Below are 24,024 nucleotides of genomic sequence, written 5' to 3' on the forward strand. Positions count from 1 at the left end.
TTATACAATATTAAAGTCATGTCTTGCTTCTGGTTTAGAATATTTTTTAATTGTTGCTAATCAGATTTTCTTTAAAATGTTCCTTTTTTTTTTTTTTAGAAAAAAAAATATTCTGGTAAAACCTGTTCCCTCCTGCATCAAGATTACTTTTTAAGGAACTTAGAAAATTTATCCTGGCACACATTTTTCCACCCTTTGATTAAGTCATAAACACAGGAGAAAAAAAATAGATCAAACTTAGAAAATAAGTCACCAGAAACAAATGTTGTCAGTTACCTCTCAGGGTTTCCATAACGATGCATTTTGCACTTTATATATTATTTTGAATTTATTCTATCTTTTATTTTTGTTTATTATATGCTTAAAACAGTAACAAAATAGCTGCTACGGGTCAATGTATCAGGAATGATAGGGAGATTTCACCACTGAATGATTCCCACCTCTCATCCTGAATGCAGATTCTTCTAATTTGTAAGCCATGTGGTGTCCGTCGATTAAATCAAATCTCATACAGGTTTATGCATTTTCTTTTTCCAAAACAAAAAGCTAAGAGACTGGAAACTGAAATCTGAGAAGCATTTTCCATCTTGAATGTTCATCTTGGCTACATTTTTAAATCAATAAGGAGAACAGGCAGCAAGTATCACTCCAAGTGCATAAAAACATCTCAGCTTTGCTCCTGGGTGATTTACAGAGAAAAGATTTTACTGAGCAGTCATGTGGAGTCATCACACTGCTCCTAAATATATGCCATACATTATGCCGTAGCATAATCTTACACAGTGATGATGAAATGAGGGTAACTTTGCAAAGGGGTGAATCAGATTTGCAGCAAACAAAATGGCAGCATCTAACACACTTTCCTACTCAGCTTGTGACAGACCAAGTTGGATATTAGCACTGAGCTTCCTGGCAGAGATGGCGAGACAGTCTTTGTTTGTGTAAATACTGCACATCCTCTCCAGTCTGTCTCCTGCAGGTCCTCTCTGGTGAGAACAGACTGGGAGATGCAAGTGGTAGGATACTGATCTAAAAATGCAGGAAACCCTTCATCTATTTGTGCCCTTCTTTATCTCATCTTCCTCATTTCCACTTATGCTTTAGTTTACAGCACTTCACAGCTTTGATCTGTTGGTCTAAATGTAAACTGTCTAAACACATTTCTAAGTGTTGATGTTGCAGAATGATCCAATGAGTGCTAGAATCAATCACACACCTTGAGGACAATAGAGCATATTGTACAGATGATGGTTTATTATTTGTGATGGATTAGTGATGACATTTATTGCATAAAGGTTTGTGTGAAAGAACCAAAAACATAGACAAGACTTTTGTGTTTTAAATACGCTGTAGGAGAAAGTCTGTAGGGTGAAACCCCCAGTCACAGAAGATGTTCATTTACAAACTGCTGTATTACACAACCTGTACAATTATCCTGCATATAGTAAGAACAAGACACCAAAAAAATCAAATATAATACATTCAAAAACATCAACGGAAACATACATTGCATAGGGACAAATTCACAATTTGCTGCACAAGGCTCAAGGAGAGAAACTGAAAAACTTAAGTGCAATGCTGCCACCCAGTGGCCGGATCTCCTCATAACAGCATCCAAGCAGGACTTCTTTTCTCTTTTCCCTTGAATCCCTTCCAAAGGGAAAAATCCTAAAACAAGCTACATTCTCTCGATGTGTACACAAAGGCTCCTGTCAGATATATAACTAATGAATACAGTTTTACGCACACTTCTTTTTATTCAGATGTGATTGTGAAGTGATTATTCTTGAGTTACATTTTATGTTTGTTGACTTGCAGGTGTAGTGCAATCAGGTAAGCAAGTCAACAGATGGCTTTATATAGGTTTACAGTCTCTGACATGGCTTTTGGAAAAATATACATAGAAAACATATTAAATGGAAAGAGATATATCTTCCACAGTTGTTAAGGCACTTTACCGAAATTCACTGTAAATGCACTGCATGAAAACTTCCAATTTATAAACCAGCAAGCTTCACAGTTTTTTGGATATTAAAGGTCCAGTGTGTAGGATTATGGGGGATTAATTGGCAGACTTCAGACATAATATAATGATTATGTTTTCTTTAGTGTATAATCACCTGAAAATAAGAATCATTGTGTTTTCGTTACCTTATAATGAACCATTTGCATCTACATACAGAGCCGGTCCTTTTCCATGAAGTCGGCCATGCTGTTTCTGCAGTAGCACAGAATGGACAAACCAAACACTGGCTCTAGACAGGGCCATTTGCATTTTCATGTCAGCCACCATAGTAAGCAGCCTCTCTGCAACGGGCTTAACAGCATCGGAAAACAGATTTTATTTAATGTGTTTTATTCAGTGTAATCGTTTTAAATTGCCGGGTCTGTTTGTTGGACAGGAAAAGACCTCTACGGATAATTGGGCTCCTGGTAAAAACCTCCCAAATATTAACACTGAAGAAATGCTAAATGCCTTTGCACACTGAGTCTGTTTTTTTAAATCCATCATCCAAAAAATAAAATCATTATGCACAGAAACCTTGCACACTGATTATGATGCGTTTTATCCTTCTATTAGTTGTGAAAATTTGCAATATGTTACAAAATTAAAACATTTCCTTCTTTGCCTCTCTCCACTGGAGTTACCTATCTGGCTGTCACCACACCTTCCCTGTCTTTCATTAGGTATTGCAGCTGCATGAAGGGGCAGAGCTGTCCTCCCTCTCTGCCCCCCACATTCTGTGTGCAGTCCACATCCTCCTCCTCCTCCTCATCATCATTCACCAGAATATAACTATCTGACCCGTTGAAAGTGAGCTGTCTGAGTTATTAAATGAATCTGTGCGCTCCCTGTTTCTCTGTCTTGTTGCGTCTGCTTCCAGCCCCCACATTTTCTTCACTGATTCTTGGTCAAACATCTCTAAAGGCTTCTGACGGATGTGAAAAATACAGAAAATCGAACATGATCCGAAAATTTTAATGATGGACAATAGTTTCAGACCCAGTGTGCAAACGTGATTTACACAACGCTAAGTCTTGGATTAAAAAAAATGGACTCAATGTGCAAAGTCCTTAACTTGGAGTTCATGCTTGGCACATGGGAGAAGTTTTACCTGGCTGCAATCTGCAGTTCTCACCACTAGATGCCACTAAATCCTACTCACTGTACCTTTAAGTTCCTGTTTTCTCTAAATGTATCTCATTTTTTGCAGCGAGAGAGAGAAAACAGTTGGTTCTACTGTAGTCACAACCTGATCATATGATTAATCTGGTTAATTGAATAGTTTTTGGCTTTAACGGTTCAACTCAAACATAAAATGTGCAATAGCAATAGTGTCTCACCTGTTACCCTGTTCTCATTTCAAAATTGTTTTTCTTTTGCAGTTTGGTTTTTTGAGCTCGGCGGACAGACTGGTTCACAAACACTGCTCACAGAGCTCATGCATGTCAAGCTTATGTGGTCCACTCACACATCTCAGTGTCTCATTTAGTTCATCCTCTGTAGTTATGTGTCAAGCTTCAGTGCCAGAGTTTGCATAATTATCTTGGCTCACATTCTGACCACTTCAACTTCTTCCTAAACTGATCTTTCTGTTCCTACTGTTGGTCCTGAAGGTTCAGTTCTTCCTCGTCTCCCCTCGCCAGCTACTCTTTCTGGTTGTGAGTCTATACTGCCAGGTCATCCTGGCGAGCCCGGCTGCTGCTCCCGCTGGTCTTGCTCAGGCGGCGTTTGTCCTTCATGTAGCCGGAGTGCAGCAGAGGTGATGGGGCGCAGCTGTTGGGCAGCTCTGTGGGCGCTTGGTCGTATCTCATCCTCAGGAAGTCTTCCTCGTCCTCTAGGTTGTCGCAGCTGTGATGCCGCTCGGTGGCCAAGTTGACCGAGTTCTGCTGCAGCGCCATCCTGTTGTTGAAGGGATGAGAGGCCATAGATGTCATGGGGTTCATGGAGCTCGGGGCTGCCAGGCACTGGCTGAAGTCAGGAGGTGGGGTGCAGGAGGCCGAGGGCCGAGGTGGGCTGTTTGGCTCCAAGTCTGTGGACACGGCCACCGTCACAGCTCTGTGTTTGCTCTTCTGCATCATCTTTTGGCGACACTTCCTGGCGCTCTTCCAACCAAGGTGGTAGAGCTCTAACACAGACAGCAGCAGAGACACACCGGCCACCACCAGCATGAAGATGATGAAGACGTTCTTCTCCGTGGGCCGGGACATGTAGCAGTTGACAGGGTTGGGGCAGGGCCAGGCCTTGCACAGGTACAAGGCCCTGAGGAACACCCCATAGATCATGTACTGCACCACAATAAACGTCACCTCCATCACTGTGCGGATCAGGATGCTCAGGATATAAGTCTGCAGCAGAGCTCCTTTTAGGCGAACACGGCCAGTCCCATCAGACGTCATTGTTTTTCCACTCTCCTTCTGCTGGAGGTACTCCTTCTCCTCCTCCAGGTCTCCTCCGCCTTCCCCTCTCTCCTCCCTCTCTTCCTGCTCCTTCTTGCGCAGCTTCTCCTCCCTGCGCACAATGTGCATGGCATGACCCATGTAGATGAGGGATGGCGTGGAGACAAAAACGATCTGCAGCACCCAGTAGCGGATGTGGGCGATGGGGAAGGCGCTATCATAACAAACGTTGGTGCAACCGGGTTGCTGAGTGTCGCACAGGAAGTCGCTCTGCTCGTCGCCCCACGAGGACTCGGCTGCTGTGCCCAGCACCAGGATGCGGAAGATGAAGAGGACAGTGAGCCAGACCTTCCCGACTGAGGTGGAGTGTTCCTGGACCTCCTCTAGGAAATTTCCCAGGAGACTCCAGTCCCCCATCACTGCTCACAGGACAAACACACACCTGAGATACAAAGAGTGGAGAGGGAGGAAAGGAAGGGCGGATGGAGGGTGCACTAGAGGTGGAAAGATGAAGTCACTGAGGGGGAGAATAGATGGAGCACAGAGGGGGGTAAAGGAAAAAAGAGAAATACAGACAATCAGTCAGACAGTTGCAGTTCCTCTGACATGGAAGAAATAAGGTTAAGGTTATGGAATAAGGTTTCTATAATTATAGATATATTTTTATGTAATCTGAGTAATTGGGGTGTAAGAAACGTCACAAAGATTTTTTTTTCTCAGAAATGTATTTTTGTTTTCTAACGTCCCTTCTGGAGGACATCAGGTCAGTCTTCTCCACAAAAGGGTACAATACATTACATGAATAAATTCTCATCTAAGAAATGTAATATTAAAGGTAAAGAGTGCTGCAGGGATGAGTCCTAAAACCTAGATATGAGTTAGCATTTTAGCGCTCCTGATTCCCGTGTCTTGACATCAATGGGTTTTTTGAATGGGTTTTTGGTTAGATGCCTTAACTAAGGTCTTTCATGCTTTGTTTTTTTTTGCTTGTTTGTTTTTGTTTACATAAAATAGGTCAGTAAAAAGCCCATCCATAAATTCTGAAGCCATAACGTGGCAACACCATTGCTATTAAGTGGCTAAAAAGGACTCCAGAATGTCTCCATGCTGAACATCGATTTACAGCCTCAATTTGGTGGTGACGTTGGAGTCATGCAACTGTGATGCTGTTTGTTTATAGTCTAATGCTAGCTTTCACTTCTGGCGATTGCATTTAGGCTTTTTTTTTTTTAAAGTGTGTTTATTTGTTAAGATTATCTTGCTGAACAGAAAGTGAAAGTATCACAAGCTTTTGTTTGCCACAGAGCTTATGTACCCTGGGTTTTAACAGATCTGGGGAAAACTGCGTTCTCCTACTCTGCACCTTGGACATGGAACAATCTTCAAAAAGATTTAAAATTGGAAACACTGCAACCATTGATGAATGAATTTTAAGGGCATTATAAAGATAATATGGTGATAGAGACAGACATGTGCACGTTTTTCTTGAGAGGCCACCATGTTTTAATAGTTGTTGTTTTATTGTGGATTTTTGTATTATATGTTGCATTTTAAATGTGTTCTGATTGGCTGCTACCTCGGCCAGGTCTTTCAATCCCAATGGGACTTCCTGGTTAAATAAAATGAATTAAATTAAATTAAATTAAATTAAATTAAATTAAATTAAATTAAATTAAATTAAATTAAATCAGATCAAATTAAATTATTCTTTGCAATAACCCAAAATCCAATGAAAAAAAATCCCATTGGCTTTTCAGTGTTAACTTCTGTGTTGGCCTCCAAATAAACGACATCCCTGTAACACACTATTGTACATGCTTTTCACTGGTTTTACTTAGTGTGTGTGCGCATATGTGTGCATGTTGGTGTGTGTTATCAAGGCAAGTAATCTACATGTCTGACCCTTCCTCGGTAATATTTACAAAATCTTTTCTGCCTCCTTCAGTGCTCTGTTTCCTGTAATGGTTGAAATGAGAAAAGCAACTGTCCCCAACAAAGGACATGTGTTAAAATGTGTATTTTGAAAGGCTTAACATTAAAATTCACTTTGAAAAACTTATTGTAATATAGTTAAAACTCTCATCATTATGAGGAACAAAAACAGTATATCTTCATCACTTATCTCCCTTACTGCCATTACCTCCATGTGTGCTACATCACTAGAAGGCCCAGGAAGTCTGTTTCACAGCACACCAGGGCTCAAACTGCCTGCATGTATTGTGTTTGAAATAAAGGCCTCAGTGGCATGTTCCCCACAGCGCACAAATATGAATTGCTGGGTCTCAGGAGGATTTTCTGACAGATGAAATGACCTGGGCATGTGTGTGGCATCATGTGTGTAAAAATAGCTTGTGAATTGCTTGAGGACTGGACGCCATGGCATGAGAACAACCATTTTCCCATGAGAGGTTGAGTTAGGGGGAGAGGAAGTTTGGGAGTCATGTAAAAGTAAATAAAGAGGGTTGTTTAAAGAAAAATGATTCAATAATATGCTATGTGTGTGTTTGCATTCCTAGTGTCCAGCTCCAAATTACGTATGACAGACAGTCAGAGAGGGTAACAGGCCACCACTGGGTAAGTCAAAGCTGGGAGACTTTGTCCTTTTAATGCCGTGACCTGCACGGACACTATCTTGCCTCTGGATCTTGACCAGCAGACCTCACTCACAATGACAGCACAGCATGTCCCCTGTCCTCTCTGCAGTAATGAAAACCTCCCACAGGCTGCAATCTGGATCTATCTGTGAGCATCAATCAGATCTCCTCATCTATCCTCCTCTGTGTGTGTGTGTGTGTGTGTGTGTGTGTGTGTGTGTGTGTGTGTGTGTGTGTGTATGTGTGTGTGTGTGGTTTCACCTGCTGCATTAGTGAGAGTTGAGTGAGACCCAAACATGGCAGCGACAAGCTGGCGAGTCTCCGCCGAGAATGACCCTATAAGGCAGTTCACCAGACAGCTTTATGAGTGCAATAACTGACCTCCATCATTGAGGGGTTAAGAAAACCCATCAAGCTCTATCGAGGGGCGACCTCCGACATCTAAATGCACTGTGTCCCTTTGCCTGCTGGCAGCTTTTACTATGCAATTAGACATCAGAGACAAACGATTTATAACATACTGTAAGGAAGGAGGGCTGAAAGTAACAGTTTGACAGGTTTTTCCAACACGTCACATGTCTAAAGTTACTGCCCTACTTGGCAAGCGTATAGAAAACATGGTACACATTCCTCAAAAGCTGTGTGTTAAGACAAACTGTTATTTTAATGGTGAGCCAGGTAGGATATACAGAATAATCACTACAATCACAGATTGTTAAAAAAGCCAAACACGGAGATAATATTCTCTCTTACCACCTCTCATCTCCTTCCAAGTGTAATCCATGAGCAGTTGCTTCCATAATAAGTTACTCCCATTGTGTAGTCCACTGTGGAAGGCTGTGACTTGACTGGCTGACACTGACACTAGTTATGTGTGAGAGAGAGATGGTCTAAATGACCCTCAGTCTGTCTCTCTCTCTCCCTCAGTGACTCTATGAAGTATATATATGGCAATAAGATGGAAAATCAGAGCGTTGTGCTCTTTATCTGTGAAGCATGAAGAGGCGGGAAGCAAAACACCCCTATGAGAACATGTGGGAGAGGAAACGCTCGGCCTCTGTCCACACACAAGGCTCATACTCCGATGCATAGTGCAGGAAAGTTTGGTGTGACACTTGCTTTCCAGCATGCACCATCTAATTCCCGCTAACGTCAGACCGGTCACAGTTGGAGACCAGTTGGATCATGAGTAAGTGAAGCGGGTCCTTGTCCCACTCAGGGAACTGGCTCTAAGCCCTCCTTGGATAAGGCTGATGATCTTTACTGGAAGTAAATCACAAACAGGCAGAGAGCTGGAGGAGGAAGGGAGTGAGAGTCCAACCAGCACAATAACAGGAGGTACACGTTACTGAACGGCCGTGTTCTTATCAGCGAACACTGACAACAGGCTTTCCTCACCTGTGCAGACCCCACTAACAATACATCTCCCCCTGGACTAATTCAGAGTCAACCTTTGTGACAGTGTCATTATTTGAATAATGACACGCCTCTAAATGTTTCCATCAAGTACATAATATGGTCATTAAATCAATGTGATGACAAAACTACTTTTGTAAAACAATGTCTTTATTTTTAATCTTTTCCTTGACTCGTTAAATATGAAAACCTAAAAAGAAGTGAGGGTGTGCCAACCGGTCACCGGTGTGGAACGATGATATCCAGATCCTTTAGCAGCAATATCACCATGTAAAAATATTCTGCTACATTCAAAATTTTCATAATTCAAGTAAACGTACTCAGGCCTGCTCACAGAAATGGTACATTTTTCCCCCCACTGTCATGTACACTCATACCATTTTCAGCAGAGGGGATTTTCATGATGAAACATGCTACATTTTACAAAAGCAACAGTGAGTACAATGTTTATTTTTGTTGTTTTTATTAGTAATGGTGGAAAAAATTGTTATTATGCTTATATTTAGGACAAAAATGTTTATTGCTGGCCTCCATGCTCGTTCCCCCCCCCCAGAAATCTTTTCAGTTTTTACTCCCTTACAATGTGTCAAAGGTAAAACAGTCAATGATGCACTAACAGTATGCTATGCAGGATTTTCCTAAAAAACAAACAAACAAAAAAACCCAACAACAATATATAGATTTAAACGTAAACCCTCTCAATTATCACTTATGACCCACTAGAACTGCGTGGCGGTGTATTTTGCTTTTTTCTTCTTATTTTGCTGTGTTCGGGTTGTTGTCGGGTACAGTGCACAGGTGAAAGGTAGCTACCGGGTGTCAGACCGTAAGCAGCAGGCATCCAAGAGCTCCAAGCTACAAAAAACTGCAGACGCAAACACAAACATAGCAAGGCAAAGTGTCAAGGCTGTGGTTGACTTTCACTTTTGCTGGCAATCCTGCTTACAGTCGCCTGCACAGTGGTCTTTACCTTTAACATGTCATCAGCATTTTAATGTCGTAGCTGGTCAGCTTCACACAGCTTTTGTTAGCTTGATCTATAAACAAGACAAAGAGTTTACAGTGTGCAGGTGGCTCTATGTAGCATTCAACTCAAAGCACTGCTGTGTCTATTGAAAGTGCTAACATGCTAATGTCAGATTGGCACAATGCTTATTACATTTACAGTCCAGTGTACAAGCATGATAACATTTGCTAAATACTGTAACAGTACAGTGGAGGTTGATGGGAATGTCATTAGCTTTTGCAGGTATTTGGTCTTAATATAAAGAATATTGTTTGGGGCAGCAGTAACTTAGTCCATAGGGGCTTGGGAACGGGGGGTTGCTGGTTCAAGTCCCTGTACGGACCAAGAATGGAGCGTGAAGTGGTAGCTGAAGGCACTGCCGAAGTGCCCCTGAGCAAGGCACCAAACCCCCAACTGCCCGAGGCACCCGCCTGAGGTAGCCCCCCTGCTCTGACATCCCCCCATTTAATGCATGTACAGGTCCTGTTTGTGAATGTGTGTATTTTGAGATTGTGTGTGTATATACTATAGAGTGAAAAGACTGAATTTCCCCTTGGAAATCAATAAAGTACCTCCTCTTCTTATATAATAATAAAGTATTACGGGAAAAAATTGGCTAGGTGACAAGGAATCACCAAAGTTATTACAATTCATCCTGAGGGGAGCATGAATGCCCCTTGAAGCTAGTTTCTGATTTGTGAAATTGAGCTATATAAATAAAACTGACTTAACTTGAATGTCTGCATCAAATTTCATGGCCTGTTGTTGAAAAAATTGTCTCAAAACCCTTTGCAAAGCTAGATGAAAGTTCAGTCGATCCCTCGCATCAGTAGGATTCATCCTCTGGGCACCATGAATGTCGACACAAGATTTAAAGAACCTCTATCCAACAGTACTTGTGATATTTTAGTCCGAGCTAAAGTGGATGGACCAAACCATGCTGCTATCAAGGCTAAAAATCTGATTTTAGAAGACGATGCTTTGGATGTAAGGTTGAAAAAATGTACTACATTTATCTCTCACATGTGTAGGATTAAAAGTACAAAGTGATATAAAGTAGAAATTCTCAAAGTAAAGCAGTACACACACAAGTATCCATTCACAGTTGTGGGAATGGGAGCTTTAGACAAAAGACAAAGTGGACTCCAGATCAGCTGGGGACAGGCAACGGTCTCAGTCTCTTTCTCCTTCCCTCGACTGCTTTCCTGTTCTCAGAGGAAGCAATCTCAAACAATATGATTTCCGAAGGACAAAAGGAACAAGGTATTAAAGGCAGTGGGAGGCAGATAGGTTACAGCCCACATATTCCAATGAACCTCTCTGACTGTGAAAACACCTTTTGCTGTTGGCTATCTATCATACCTGTGCTCCTGTTGGCTCTCTGGCAATAACCATGGATTTACTAGGATACATTGTGCCCTTTGCTGAGCGGTCTGGTTTGCCTGTAGACCATCATGGCTGTCATATTTGTTTATAATCTCTGTGGCAGAGTAATGGACAATCTGGTTAGAAGGTATTCAGAACGGTGAACTGCGCAAGTGGGGTATTATGCACCTCTGAGTTATTTCTCTTTGACGTTATATCTGAGTCTGTGAGTGTGTTTGTGTGTGTGCGTCCTGCACAGAGGAAGAGTGTTGGGGAGAGTTCCATGGAAACAAAGTGTTAAGTGTTAGAGAGATATTATGATAAACTAAGCAGGAAAGTTGAGTCTGTATGAATTGCAGCCAAGAGCTACAGTCATTTCACCACTTCAGTGTCAACTCAAACTCAAAGGGAGTCTTCACCTACAAAATGATCACTTGGGGAACAATTCTCAGCCCGTGTTACATTGAATATGTGAAGAAAACTTTGCCTTTCTGGGATGCCTCCACAGTAAACAAAGAATCTAAACCAAATCTAAAGGGGGCCACGTTTAACAGCACCAAATGTGGGTCAAACTCATACTGTATACAGTATAATCCAAGTCCCATTTATCCAGTTGTATGCTCAGTACTTCCCAAACACATGTATTTTTTGCTAAAGCCTTACTATTTAAACACTTAAGCCCAGTTCTGACCAAAGATTTGTGACAAGACGAAACCGTTTTAGAACGTTGCAGAGAAAAGTTGCAGTGGGGCAAACTGGCTGTCTGAGCTCGACTCAAGCCGGCTGATGGTGTCACCTACAACTCCGCGGGTCAAATCACTGACAGCTGGTTTTGGAATGTAACACACGTCACCTATTAGCCAATGGGTTTGTAGTGAAGTTTCAGAATGGTCATGGTTGGCATGTTTGCTTGCTGCGGCAGTTGCTCCGTCCCCTCCAAGCCCTCTGTATCTGATGCCAGTTTTGTTTATGGTCTTCGCCGTTTTGTCACTCCTACAAATGCAGCTGTAGCCAGTATCTCACTATCACTATCCTCATTCATATTTCAAGAAGCTACAAATTATATTCAGCCCAAAATAAGCCTGAAAAGCTGAAAATCAGAACAGAAGTACAGAAAGTTGTTGCATAGAGATGATACACCATCTCATCTAGTTGCATCGGCATGAACCGGCAGGTTTTTAGAACTTCGCAGAACGGTGCATTGCAAGTAGGTCCATGTTTCAACTTGTCTTGTTGTGAATCTTTGGTCTGAACTCTTTGGTCTGAACTGGGCTTTCCGCCTTACAGCTCATTCATTGGCCAGGAAGTGACAGGTGCGTGTGAGCGACAGCAAAACCTCTGGCCAATGAACAACCAAGAGATTTAAACTGTAAGGTTTTACCAAAAATGAATGTATTTGGAAGGTACTGGATTCTTACATTCACCACGGAGGCATGCAAGGAAAACAATCACGAATTCAAGGTAACACAGGGCGAGTAGTTGATACACAAATTATCATTTTGGGGTGAAGTATTCCTTTAAACCGCACTAACTGAACGTGGTTGTATTTAGCTTTCCAGAGCAAGAACTGAAACTGAGTCGGACTGGACAGCAGCCAGGCAGCTCAGAGACGTGAAGAGAGAAATAGCAGCTATTAAACTGCATCAGTGTGAAGTGACAGCTGCTGCTGTGACTCGCTGCCGAGCAACAGGAATAAATGCTGTGTGTTTTCTCTCCCCTGCAACACAATTAATCCTCCAGTGTGTTGGGCCCGCCTCAGTGTTGCCTTAGAGGGCAGTGACTCTGGTTCAAGAATCAGTCGGGACTGTGGCAACACCTTGAGCTGGAGAAAACCCCTGGATGAAGTTTTATAGGATCATTAAGTTGTGTTTTTATTGCTGGCGTATGGGGTAACGGTGTCAGATTTATGTATCTCGCAGAATCATTGAATATAGTTTTAACTGAGTCATAAGAGTGCAGAGATAGATCAGTGTTATCTTTAGTTTTAAATCTCAGACAAAGCACTGATGATTAAATCTCTCTTCTCTATTTGAGTCCTTTAGTTTAAACACAAGCTGGTTCCCCTCAGCCTGCAGTGTATCCACGGGCCAGGAACAACAGGGGGCAGGGTTGATTTAAACATTCCTCCAGTGATCTGCACCTTTCAGCGCTAAGCCCTGTTTGACAGACTCTGGATCCTCATCGAGGACCAGGATACACTGCCCGCCCTGCACTGTCCCCATAAACACAAGACAATTAGATGGTGAGGTATACATTTTCTCGGCCTGTTTTTCTTTAATGGAACATGTTTACATTGGTGGAGGAAAAAGTGTTGCAGCGGTGTTGGGCATTAAGTACAATAGTGTTATCATGTGTGTGTGTGAGAGGAGTAAATTTCACAGCAATCTCACAAATGATCTCAGCATGCCGGCTTAAAAACTGCATTATCTGACATACTAATTTATCGTTACATTGGAAAGTAAAACACAGTTAGAGAAGTCATTTATTTCCTAGAAAATTCTATTTGACATATTGCAGAGGGACACATTTGGCCACACAGGCTCACATTGGAGGGGCCCGAAGTTAGATTCTAAAAAAAATTGTGGAGAGCCAAATTTGGGCAGCTGGCCTCAGGAGATTCTGGTGTAGGGTATTTTAATAGCTACATGGCCCCATATATGTTCCACATCAGAAAAAATGATGTGTATTTGAACTGTATGGCTGCATTATCTCTGCTGTGAGTGGATTAGAATAGCAAAAAATGCACTTTTAAGAAATTTATTACATGATTAATATCTAAATATTTGTGTCTGGTGCTGTTTTTCTTTTAAGCTTTTGACCTTGTCATCCAAAGGTTTGTATTGTAAGCTCCTTAAAAGGGTGGTGCTATGATTTTTTGTCTGTGATTTCTCTGATACACCATCTATTTTAGACAATTTGAATACAGGCGATGTTTGTGGCTGTATTTCTTCTTTATTGGCTTCTTTATATTTATACAATTACATTTTCTTTCTAATTCTAAACTCCAACCCGATTTTTCTTTTTTTTCATATACTATAAACACCTATCTGTGTATTATATATTATTATCTGCGTATGGTAGTTTTCTTTATTATTACTAAATGCATTTTAGCCAGTATAAAGTGCATTTTGTGTACAATATTACCTGTACTTTTAATAATAATAATTTAATTAATAATAATTAAAGGCATATGGTGCCAAGCTGTGATCACTATGGTACTTGACTTAATGAGTGATGTAAATCTGCAGTGGGACCTGACTGGCTCTCACAGGTCAGGGGTCAGCAACCTTTACTATCAAAAGAGCCATTTTCAACCAAAAATAGACTAAAAAAGCCTATCAGCATTACTAATAGGTCTAAATAGGTATTCATTGATATGTTTTAGCACAAGGTGGCTCGTCACATTTGGTAAGAGTTGGTGGTGAAAGCAAATGAATCTGTCCACCAGTTATTAATGTCTCTATTTTTGTCTGAGATTTTTACATCTTTGGATTTGGAGTCCATAGCTAGCCTCACTACAGAGATTCAAGACTAGCCACCACTACTGAGGCTCATTTAAACATGACCCAAGCAACATTTTAATTCTGCCTATAGGCTTCACATTTTTACATTTAGAGAATGTAAGAATTTCTTTGGGCCTACAACAATGGATTTAAAAAACAAAAAAACAAAAACGCTATTCATTTCCATAGAATTTTTCGGAGCTGCAGGTTGCCTCGTCTCTCCCAGTCCTTACTGAAACATTGTTCTTATTCCCAATACATTTCCTTCTCTTGCATGTGTAGCAGACAGAGTGCAGAAATTATTTGTTCAATGATAGTTGGCCCATGGTCTTCTCCTATGCACCTGTCGACCCCAAAAGTTTTGCACTTTTTGGTTTTTCAAAATTAAGTGTTTGACTATACTAAAAACTCTTAATCATGCTTCGCCAACTTTCTTCTTTTTTTTCTTATAAAACGTTTTAACAATTTTTTTTTCCAAGATGTGAGACACCATTGTGACGTGTAACCTAGGTAAATAACTAATAATGCATTATGCAAATTAATAAAGACAGCGCAAATAAATGAAAACAAAACACTCACAAAGAAACTCTCAACGAGGCAGCAAATATTATATCAGAGATAATAAAAAGTGACTAAATAAAAACATTGATATACTATCCAGACCCTTGCATCCCCAAGTCCATAAATTTCAATCCATCTATACTTCTAAGTTCATATTTTTCACAGCCAGTTCACTGAACAATCACAATTAAATTCATGTATAAATGCCTTAATTTACTTGACACACATTGATTTAACCAGAATTTCAATGGCTAGTGAGCAGTTTCATCTGAGAATCGGGTTCTGCTTTATCAAAAACAAAATGAATTTTTATTTCATGATAATTATTATCATTATTATGTTCTCTCATTTAAATCTTGGACAATATATAATAACTATGTAACCTTAGATATTCCATACTGTATGTACGCACTGATCTCGGAAGAAATAGTTTCAGGTATTGAGCATATGAACTGCAAATTTCCCTCAAGCAAGAATCATTTACTTCCCTTGGAGATACTAAAGATTTATTATATGAAGTCTTGTGTGATTTCTGTAAGGTTTTTGGCTCAATTGTTAGTTATCTGACTCTATAAATGTTTTTTCTCTCCTGAAAAAGAGGCTCTCTAACCAAGCCACTACGGGAGATAAACTCAACATCACAGCTGATATTAAATGACCCCAAACAAAAACCTCCTGCCAGGAGCTCCACAACCAAAATATATTTGCCGGTAACAGTTCACTTTGCAGTATTGTGACAGCTCAGCAATGTTGGTGCTCACAGCGGAGCACAAGGAAAATGTCAAACCAGCCACACCATTGCTCTGCGCTAACACATTTATACACTTGTTGCATCAGTCTCAGCTGACATCAACAGACCTGCATGCAGGATGCCAAACATACCCAGGCTGCGGTTATTCAGCTCGGTGATTGTTATTTTTGCTCTCTGGGTGATTGGAGCCATTTCATGAGGTTATTTAGGGAATAATGGAGTGAGTAATGGAAATAAGTGAAGTGTATTTATTTGCTCATACGTGTCAAAGCTTAAAAGGCACGCAATATTTACGAAGCATGGTTTTTAAACTTGAACTTCAACACGTGCGGTTAATCCCAGCATGCACTGCAGCAACTGGACTGCAGGAGTGGCGCGCCTATCTCTCCCAAGTGTGCCGGGATTACGATCAAAGCTGAGTGTGTTTAAGTTTAGTGGTGTTGGCGTGGTGGAGGGGTCAGTTAGTGTGACCTACAAAGTGGCTCTGAAGCGGGATGAGCAGGGGGGAGAGTTTCCCACTCATGTGAGTCACCTGTTGCCTCTGCTTCCAGGCCAGAATGGATCTGGGCTGCCATATATCAGTCACAGCAGCAGAAGCCTGCGGGCCGATGTGCTGCCTGCTACCTTACATGGCTGTCTGGCTCTTCATCTGCCCACTACTGTACACAGACCCACAGCCCTGTTATGATCTATTGTTTAGCTGCATATGGCATTACACTGGAGCCCTCAGGCCAGACAGCTGCAAGGTGTTTCATGGAGGAAAATTCTCACTAACACACTCCCGACTGAAATTCCTGGATGGCTGCTATTTCTGGAGGGTGACAGAGTTTATGCATGGCTTGTTTAGATCTTTTTTTATTTTGAAGACTATTTTCATTGTCAGTGACGTCAGTTCATCCTTAGCAGGAACACAACATCATTCGATTAGTCAGCCTCTAATCTTACATCTTTAGCTAGGAGGCGTCTGCGCACAAATCTCAGCCATTGTTTAGCATGTTATAGTTTATGAACTGACATAAAGTCTTTTCTACGACTGAGCCAGGAGTTGGGATTCACGCTACTGTCACAGCTCTGGTTATTTGTCAGTGCCGATGTCACTGATAAAGACTCAAAAATATTGAGGTTGCTTTGTCTGAGATATGAGTTTTTGTAATCTTGTCTAGAGTCACATATATCTGTTTTTGTCTAGAGTCATATATATCTGTTTGTCTAGAGTCATATATATCTGTTCTAGAGTCATATATATCTGCAGGAGGAAAGTAAGTTAATTTCAAGGTACTTGTACTTTACATGAATATTTTTAATTTCAGCCACATTTTACTTGCACTTATCTGCATTTCTAGAGAAAATAATGCTTTTTACTACACTACATTTATTTGTTATCTCTTATTTTTCAAATTAAAACGTAAAAAACCCACATGAGCACATAAAAGACACACTGTCAGCTATGCACATTAAATTAAATTACCCATCAGTATATAGTAAGTAGAATCAGCCTCATGATGGCCAGCTACAACATGCAAATGCTTCTCACATATTGGTGCATACATAATAATAATCAAGTGGTAAAATATGTAATAATTTAACACTGATCACGGCCATATTACCTGCATATTAAGTAGATTTTTGTTATACTTAAAATACCCTACTTATTGCTGATATTACGACTTCTTCAGCGTTCCGGTTGCAAGACATTGACACTGTGATACTGGCACTTTTACTTAAGTAAAGACTCTGAATATCTCTCCCACCACTGCTGAGATAAGGCTTTATATAATTTAAGATAAAAAGATTGCCTCGGACTTATCAGTGTGTGGCTTTCACCCTCTTTAGCATGCATCTTACTTCTGCTGTTTGATGCATTTTCTAGCGTTCATTTCCATTTAGGCTGACACATTTTTGGTTACACAGTTTGTCAGTTCAGATTAATGAACTTCTGTATGAACAGCAGAGTTCACAACTCCTCAAACAGTGTGCACACTTTGCTGGTGGCTCTCTGTTTTTAAGGTCTCCAGTGCTGCACTTTGTTTGAATGTTTTTGTCTCTTATGAGAGTTATGAGCAGAAAGGAGGGAGAAGGAGACAGACAGAGCAAGATGCAAGGAGTGAGAGTGAGCAGGGTGACAGATGTACCTCTCTCTAACACACATCAGGCAACCTGTTCCATCGTCTAAGCCCTGAAGATATCATCTCCCTCTAGGAAACTTCATCGCTAAGAGGCTTATAGTTGTTCTGCAGTGGGATGCTCACAATGTTTACTTAAATGTCTGCATCCTTTTCGTCCTTCATCTGAGCATGAGTTTGTGAAAGCTTACCTGCTTTTCTGCTGTAGGACAGGACGTCTGGAAGGATCGAGTATCGGCTCCTTATCTGTCCCCTGATGAGACAAGTCTTCCTTTAACTCAGTGGACAAATGGCAGGTGATGATGCGATGTGAGATGTGAGCAGACCACCACAGGCTCAGTGCGATGGTGGGACTACCTTCTTCTTCTTCTTTTGAACATCAACAGGAGCTGGCTCTGGAGGACGGCATCTGAGCTCAGTGTCGTCCCAACGCCACACTGTTAGTTCACGCAGGGGGCACAAGAAGAAAAGCAGGGGCATCACAAGAGAGTGTTTCCCCCCCACGGCCCTCCCTTCTGTCTCTCCTCCTCCATCTCCTCCTCTTCCTCCCCATCACCCCCCCCTTTCTTCTAACATCCCTGGTGCTCTATTTTTTGCTGGGAAGCATTCTTCGGCAACGGGAGGGGAAGTGGAATTGTTTTCTGGGATCAATGGCAATTCCGCTCAGAGTAAACTTCCAGAGTGCTCTTATTTACTGTGTGGTCCTTCAGGTTTACTGTGCTCTTGTCTGTGTGGCCAGGTTGTCACAATGAAATATAGTACTATAGTACTAGATTTAAAAAAAGTTTATTACACACTCATTTCTATAATTTTTATCCATATTTTAATCTATCTATCTAAAAAATGTGATTTCAGCTTGTTTTTGAGACTCAAGCATCAACACAAAGAAACATTCATGAAGTCAGGGGTTACATTAATGGCTTTCATCGAAATACTGTACCTGCTTTGTTTATCTGTTTGTCTCTCTGGCCTCGTGCACGAGGTCTGAAACCACTTGCTAAAGTCTGTGATGCGAACAAAGAGTCACAGACAAAAATCAAAGAGCTCATCTTACTGTTCTTTCCTTCCTTCCTTCCTTCCTTCCTTCCTTCCTTCCTTCCTTCCTCCTCTTTTTCTCATCCCACATAAGGTGTAAGTTGAACCCAGGTCAATCTCTCTGCTCCACAGCGTGCCTGCAGATACATGCTGCATTATATAATGGGAATCTTTTAGGTTTGATTTCTCCTTGCCGAAGGGCCAACGTGCATTCAAATGACTGTAATTATGTGGTGGGGGCACACAGTATGTATGAGCACTCACACATGGATGATGTATGTTCACAAATGATGTGACTTTAATGCTATGTTTGCATCCGTCCTTGATTTGTCCAACATTACATCTATCTTCTCCTTAAACTGTGTCAGATTTAACCTCTGGATTTTGTTCCCATCCAGGTTTCACTCTAATGGTATGATTTAATATTTTGGAAGATAAGCTTGTTGGCTTTCTTGCCGCGAGCTAGATGAGAGAAATGACTCATTCTCATGCTCGTCTAGTCAAAGGGAAGGTGCCACCAGAAGCTGGTTTGCTCAGCTCAACACAATGTTTCCCTAATTTTACCAAGTAGCTACTTTAAGCCATAACTAAGTTGTTTTTGTGTCTAAACCTAAACAAAGATTCACCATCAACCCAGTCGTCAGAAGAAATGTTGGCATTGTATGTCTCTGCAAACTACAGATATGTCAAATTTGTATGTTTTTATGTAGCAGATGCGCTTAAGCTTTACGCTTCTTTCTGTTTCATCAACAGTTAGGTTTAGGCACAAAAAACACTTGGTTAGAAAAACATCATATTTTGACTTAAAATACCTGGTTTAGTACTTACATTTAAGTAGTAATAGATTGAACATCATAGAGTTACTGGTAAATTATTATTTCACTGTCATTTATGGCACTTTGTATATTGTTTCATCTGTATTTTCGTGTGGTGTTTACGTGGAGTCATTGTGTTCCCTTGGTTATGAGCTCATTGGTTCCTACCTGCCCTTGTTTTGGGGACAGATATGAGTGATACACAAGAGTGACTGCCTCTTGTTTAGTCTCTATATACAGACTCTACATTCAGTGAATGTAGTCTGTAGGCAAACCCTGGAGATCTTGCCTCTGGAAGAACAGCGGAAGAGCCCTGGCTTCCAGTTGTAGGCTGTTTGTAGTCCGCGTGATATTGACCAATCACGTTTGAGCCGGCTGCAGTTATTGCCAGGTTAAACGCTCCGTGTGGTGAACTAACGAGGCGGAACATGATTGGCGTCACTGCAAACTCTGAATCCATCGCAATGGTTCAGCATATTTACTTATATATAAACGGAAGTCGGAAACGGAAATTAGCCTCCTCCGGCCAAATCAAACCGGAATGCCAAAAAATCGGGGGTCTGCCCCCAGAAGCTGTATCGCCGAAGTCAGACGCCGAATACAGTCGATAGGTTCCGAGAATGCCTCTTGCTTAACAGTGAAGAGAAGTTGCTGTATTCCCTATGTTGGGATGTGTTAGTGCTGTTGTGCCGTGTTGGTAAAAATTGAAATGAAGAGGAAGAAACAAATAGCCTGCTTATACCAACAGCCTGGAAGAACTGGGGAACTCCAACAATCAAGAAAAGAGGGTTACTTTGGGCAGTGTCCTGGCAGGAAACAGCAATGTCTCAGTTAAAAACAAACACTTGTTGCGCAGTTACACTGTTACTTGCGTTAGATACGTTCCTCAATTACGCACATAATAGGCAGATAAAACAAAAATCAAATGTGCCAATAACAGCAACACCATTTAGGGCACTCATGGAGAGGCTTGTAAGCCTGGGCAGTCATGTTCAGGTTGCCTGAAAATTGATTTCAGGATCTCCTCTCATGTAGTATGACAGCTGCTTTAGAGATGAACTTGTCAAACAAACTGGATGAATCTACCATAAAGCCACTGCTTTGGTGAGCCAGTGAGTCTGACTGATTATGTATGTGTCATTACTTTGAATAACAACTCTAACCCTAATCCCCAGGGGAAAACAGCAGCAGGTTGCTAAAACACACTCATGTTTGGTGTCTTAAATGCTAAAAAAAGCAACCAGTTTTGTTGTTTGTTGTTCTCAAACGGTGGTCTGCAGCTTGGCATACTCCCTATGACATTATCAGCTCATACACTACCTCACTTTAGAAGTGTTGATATGATACGCATGAAACGTACAAATGCAACATATTCGTGGTTTGCAGAGACGCACAATGCCAACATTTTCCTCTGGTGACTGAGCTGCCACTAATATCAGGAAATGGTTTTATTTTTGAGCAGCCATCTTGTCATTCTGGCCAGCATGGACCAAGGATGTATTTCATCGTTTGACTCAAAAGCTTGTTGGGTTTTTTTTCACCTTGTATCAGAGCCATGCGAGCTGTTTCAACCTGTTTCTAGTCTTTATGCTAAGCTAACCTAATTGGCTCCCAGCTATAAATTTATGAACATACATGAGAGTGGTGTCGGACTTCTTATTTAACTCTAAACAAGACAGTGATTAAGTGTTTCGTCGCAAATGAAACCCCAAACTATTTATTTTTTTTGATGATGTCAGTTTAGGGAACACTGCTTAATACTCTTGGCAAATCAAAGATACCCCTTATTCTTGATCTTTTCAGATGTCATGGCTTAATGTGCGATCTGAATGGCTAAATTCTCCTCTCCAACAACTGCGCCTTTGACCATGGAGCAGAGCAAATGTTTTAGTATGTATAAATAGCATTAGAGACCAAACCGGCCAGTATCTCATGACAAACCTTACCAGATCTAAGGCCAGGAGCTGTGACGCTACCACCTCATCTCTGCTGTATTGCTGCAAAAACATTTAATCTGGTTATCTTCTGGTCTTTATTGCTCTGACAAGACAGAGCCTCTTTGTGAAAACTGTGTCAGGCCGCGGCATCAGGGACAAACGCTAAACCACCTTCTTTCCTTTAGCATCCTAAAAAGGTCTGCAGTCGTCTGTAAGAATTTCCTGTGATTTCCGAGTTTCCTTAAACAAAAGCCCACGGAGCACCTAACATCCCCTCAGGCCTCTCAGTCAGCGACACTGTTTAATGGAGTGTTTGAAGGGATGGAAAGCTGTTGCTAATTCCTAATTACGTAGCCTTCCTCAGTTTAAAGTCTACTCTGACGTTTCCATTGTGCTACTCATCAGGGTGGATTTAGAAATGGAACACCATTCACGCAGAATAACAGCGTGAAGTAATTTGTAATAAAAAAAAAAAAAAAAAAAAGCAATGTTCCACGACTTCACTTAATCTCATCACTTACAACTTCTCGGCGGTGCCAGGATGAGGTCTGAATGTGTGTGTGTGTAACTTAGAGATCAAGAGAAGGGAGACAACTGTGTGTTTATGTGTGCGACTGTGTGTGAAGGTAGTGCATGTGTACTTGAGTGATGGAAAAAGCCCACACTGCCAGTATGCATTAGTGTAACCCACCCCACCCACCCAACAGCCTGACCCCTGCCTGCTATTCTGCTCACGACTGACACAAACCCATTTCAGCCCTGCCTCGCCCGTGTCCAAAGGAAGCCAGGCTTGATGGACATGTGCTCCTGAACAGTTTTCATGAACTCATGAACACCCTTCGACTCATGACAACTGATATGACAATAAAAGGAGGAGAGAAACTCAAAGTTGTTTATGTTGAGCGCACATACTCATTGGTATACGTCAGCACAAACTACGCTGACGTCACTGACAGGAATGGTCCACAGCAATGGCATGTTGTTGAGGCAGACTTCCTGTCAATCAGGCACATTAACTGTACTTTGTGATGACTGGTGACACAAAATTAATGTCACACATTCAATATCTGACCAAATGTCTCCTGGGTCCTGGGTTTGGTTGCTGAGTAATAGCAAGGAAAATGTTTTTGTATAAAGATGTCACAAATAAATTAATTAATAAATAAAATATGTTTATGAAATTTCATCATAATTAGCATTATGAATTCTTGAGTTATGGATGAAAACATTGTTTTGAGGGGTCATAATGACCTTTGACCACCAAGCTTTGATCAGTTCATTGTGCCTCATTGAGGAAATTCCCTCAGGTGTTCCTCAGATATCGCATTCATGATAATGAGATGGACACAAGGTCACAGTGACCCTTGACCATCAAATACTATTTAGGTCATTGTTAAAGCTCCAGTAGGCAAAATTGTTTTGGTATAATTGAGTAAAAATTTTATAATATCCTCTAAGCATAATGTAAATCAAATGGTCTGAGACAAACAATAGGTTTCTGCACCTCACCATGGCTCTGTGTTCAGCCTCTAAAGAATCATTATCGTGCCGAAGTGCATCAACCAATCAAAGGTCAGCTCAGACCACTGCGTTCCTACTGGCTGTTCTACTGCATATGTGCGTTCCCGTGCCACCGGCAGAAGGGGAGAGCAAGCAGCGATGGCAAACAGTGCACCAGGTAAAATAGCTATTCCAGCACAGCAACTGCCTACATGGCTAAACAACCCAAAAACGGAAGACAGAACTCGGTTCCCCGGAGCCCCAGAGGGAGGGATGGGGCGGGCTGCTGCGCGGTGAGGGTGAGCCGAGGCTCCCAGAGAGGGAGAAATAGAACCAAGTAGGATAAAATACTTGTGTGCTCGTCTGGTAGGAGGGGCTCAGGGCGGAGACAAATGAAACCTAACTCAGATGAGACTGAAAAATCAACCGTTTTCAGGCTTTCTACCTACTGCAGCTTTAAGTCCAACCAGAAATGTGTGCAAAATCTGTAGGGATTCCCTTAAGGTGTTCTTGAGATATTTCATATCACATAATCATATTATTTACATGCCTGTCTAGGAGAAAGAGGGCCGATTCGGGATCTGCTTTGAACCCTTTTAAATCCTGCAATTCTCCTTTGGTATATTCTTTTCTTTTTCTTTTGGCAAATCCTGCTCCAGTATCAGCCATAACCACAAAATAAAAAGTCAAAATTCTCCAAGGAAAATTCTCCAAAAATCTTTTAAGTGGCCCATGTACTTCACATTGTAAAACTTGCCTGGGAAATGTAACCATAGATTCTTGCCATCTGTGTAAGTCATATTGAGGCATCAGTATTAAATTGAGACTGCTTCATAACCACCTTGTAGCTGCTTTAAATTTAATGCTGCTCTTAGAAATGTATTTCATACATTAATCCGTAATGTATGAATAATTGATTTAACAATTAATAAATCCATTTGTTAGCATTTATAAGAGGCAGACTGTTTGCTACTGTCTCTCAGGTTGGTGCAGAACAAGTGGCACAAACTATACGAG

The 24,024-nt window shown here is 41.3% G+C and overlaps 1 protein-coding gene across 4 annotated transcripts; it reads right to left on the reverse strand.

The window, feature by feature from the left end:
- Positions 1 to 1,236: 1,236 nt before the first annotated feature.
- Positions 1,237 to 18,158, reverse strand: gja5a (gap junction protein, alpha 5a). 4 transcript variants are annotated; one of them, XM_049594428.1, is made up of 3 exons: positions 17,912 to 18,158; positions 7,257 to 7,331; positions 1,237 to 4,918 (listed from the first exon to the last, which is right to left on the reverse strand). In XM_049594428.1, exon 3 carries the CDS (start codon positions 4,816 to 4,818, stop codon positions 3,670 to 3,672), a length of 1,149 nt encoding a protein of 382 aa, XP_049450385.1. In that variant the 5' UTR covers positions 4,819 to 4,918; positions 7,257 to 7,331; positions 17,912 to 18,158; the 3' UTR covers positions 1,237 to 3,669. The 4 variants fall into 4 exon arrangements, with proteins under 4 accessions (XP_049450385.1, XP_049450387.1, XP_049450386.1 ...); XM_049594430.1 differs by lacking the exon at positions 17,912 to 18,158 and adding an exon at positions 9,225 to 9,279; XM_049594429.1 differs by lacking the exon at positions 17,912 to 18,158 and adding an exon at positions 7,749 to 7,931.
- Between the last annotated feature and the right edge of the window lie 5,866 nt (positions 18,159 to 24,024).

The sequence above is a fragment of the Epinephelus fuscoguttatus genome, linkage group LG13, assembly GCF_011397635.1.
Source record: "Epinephelus fuscoguttatus linkage group LG13, E.fuscoguttatus.final_Chr_v1".
Classification (NCBI taxonomy): domain Eukaryota; kingdom Metazoa; phylum Chordata; class Actinopteri; order Perciformes; family Serranidae; genus Epinephelus; species Epinephelus fuscoguttatus.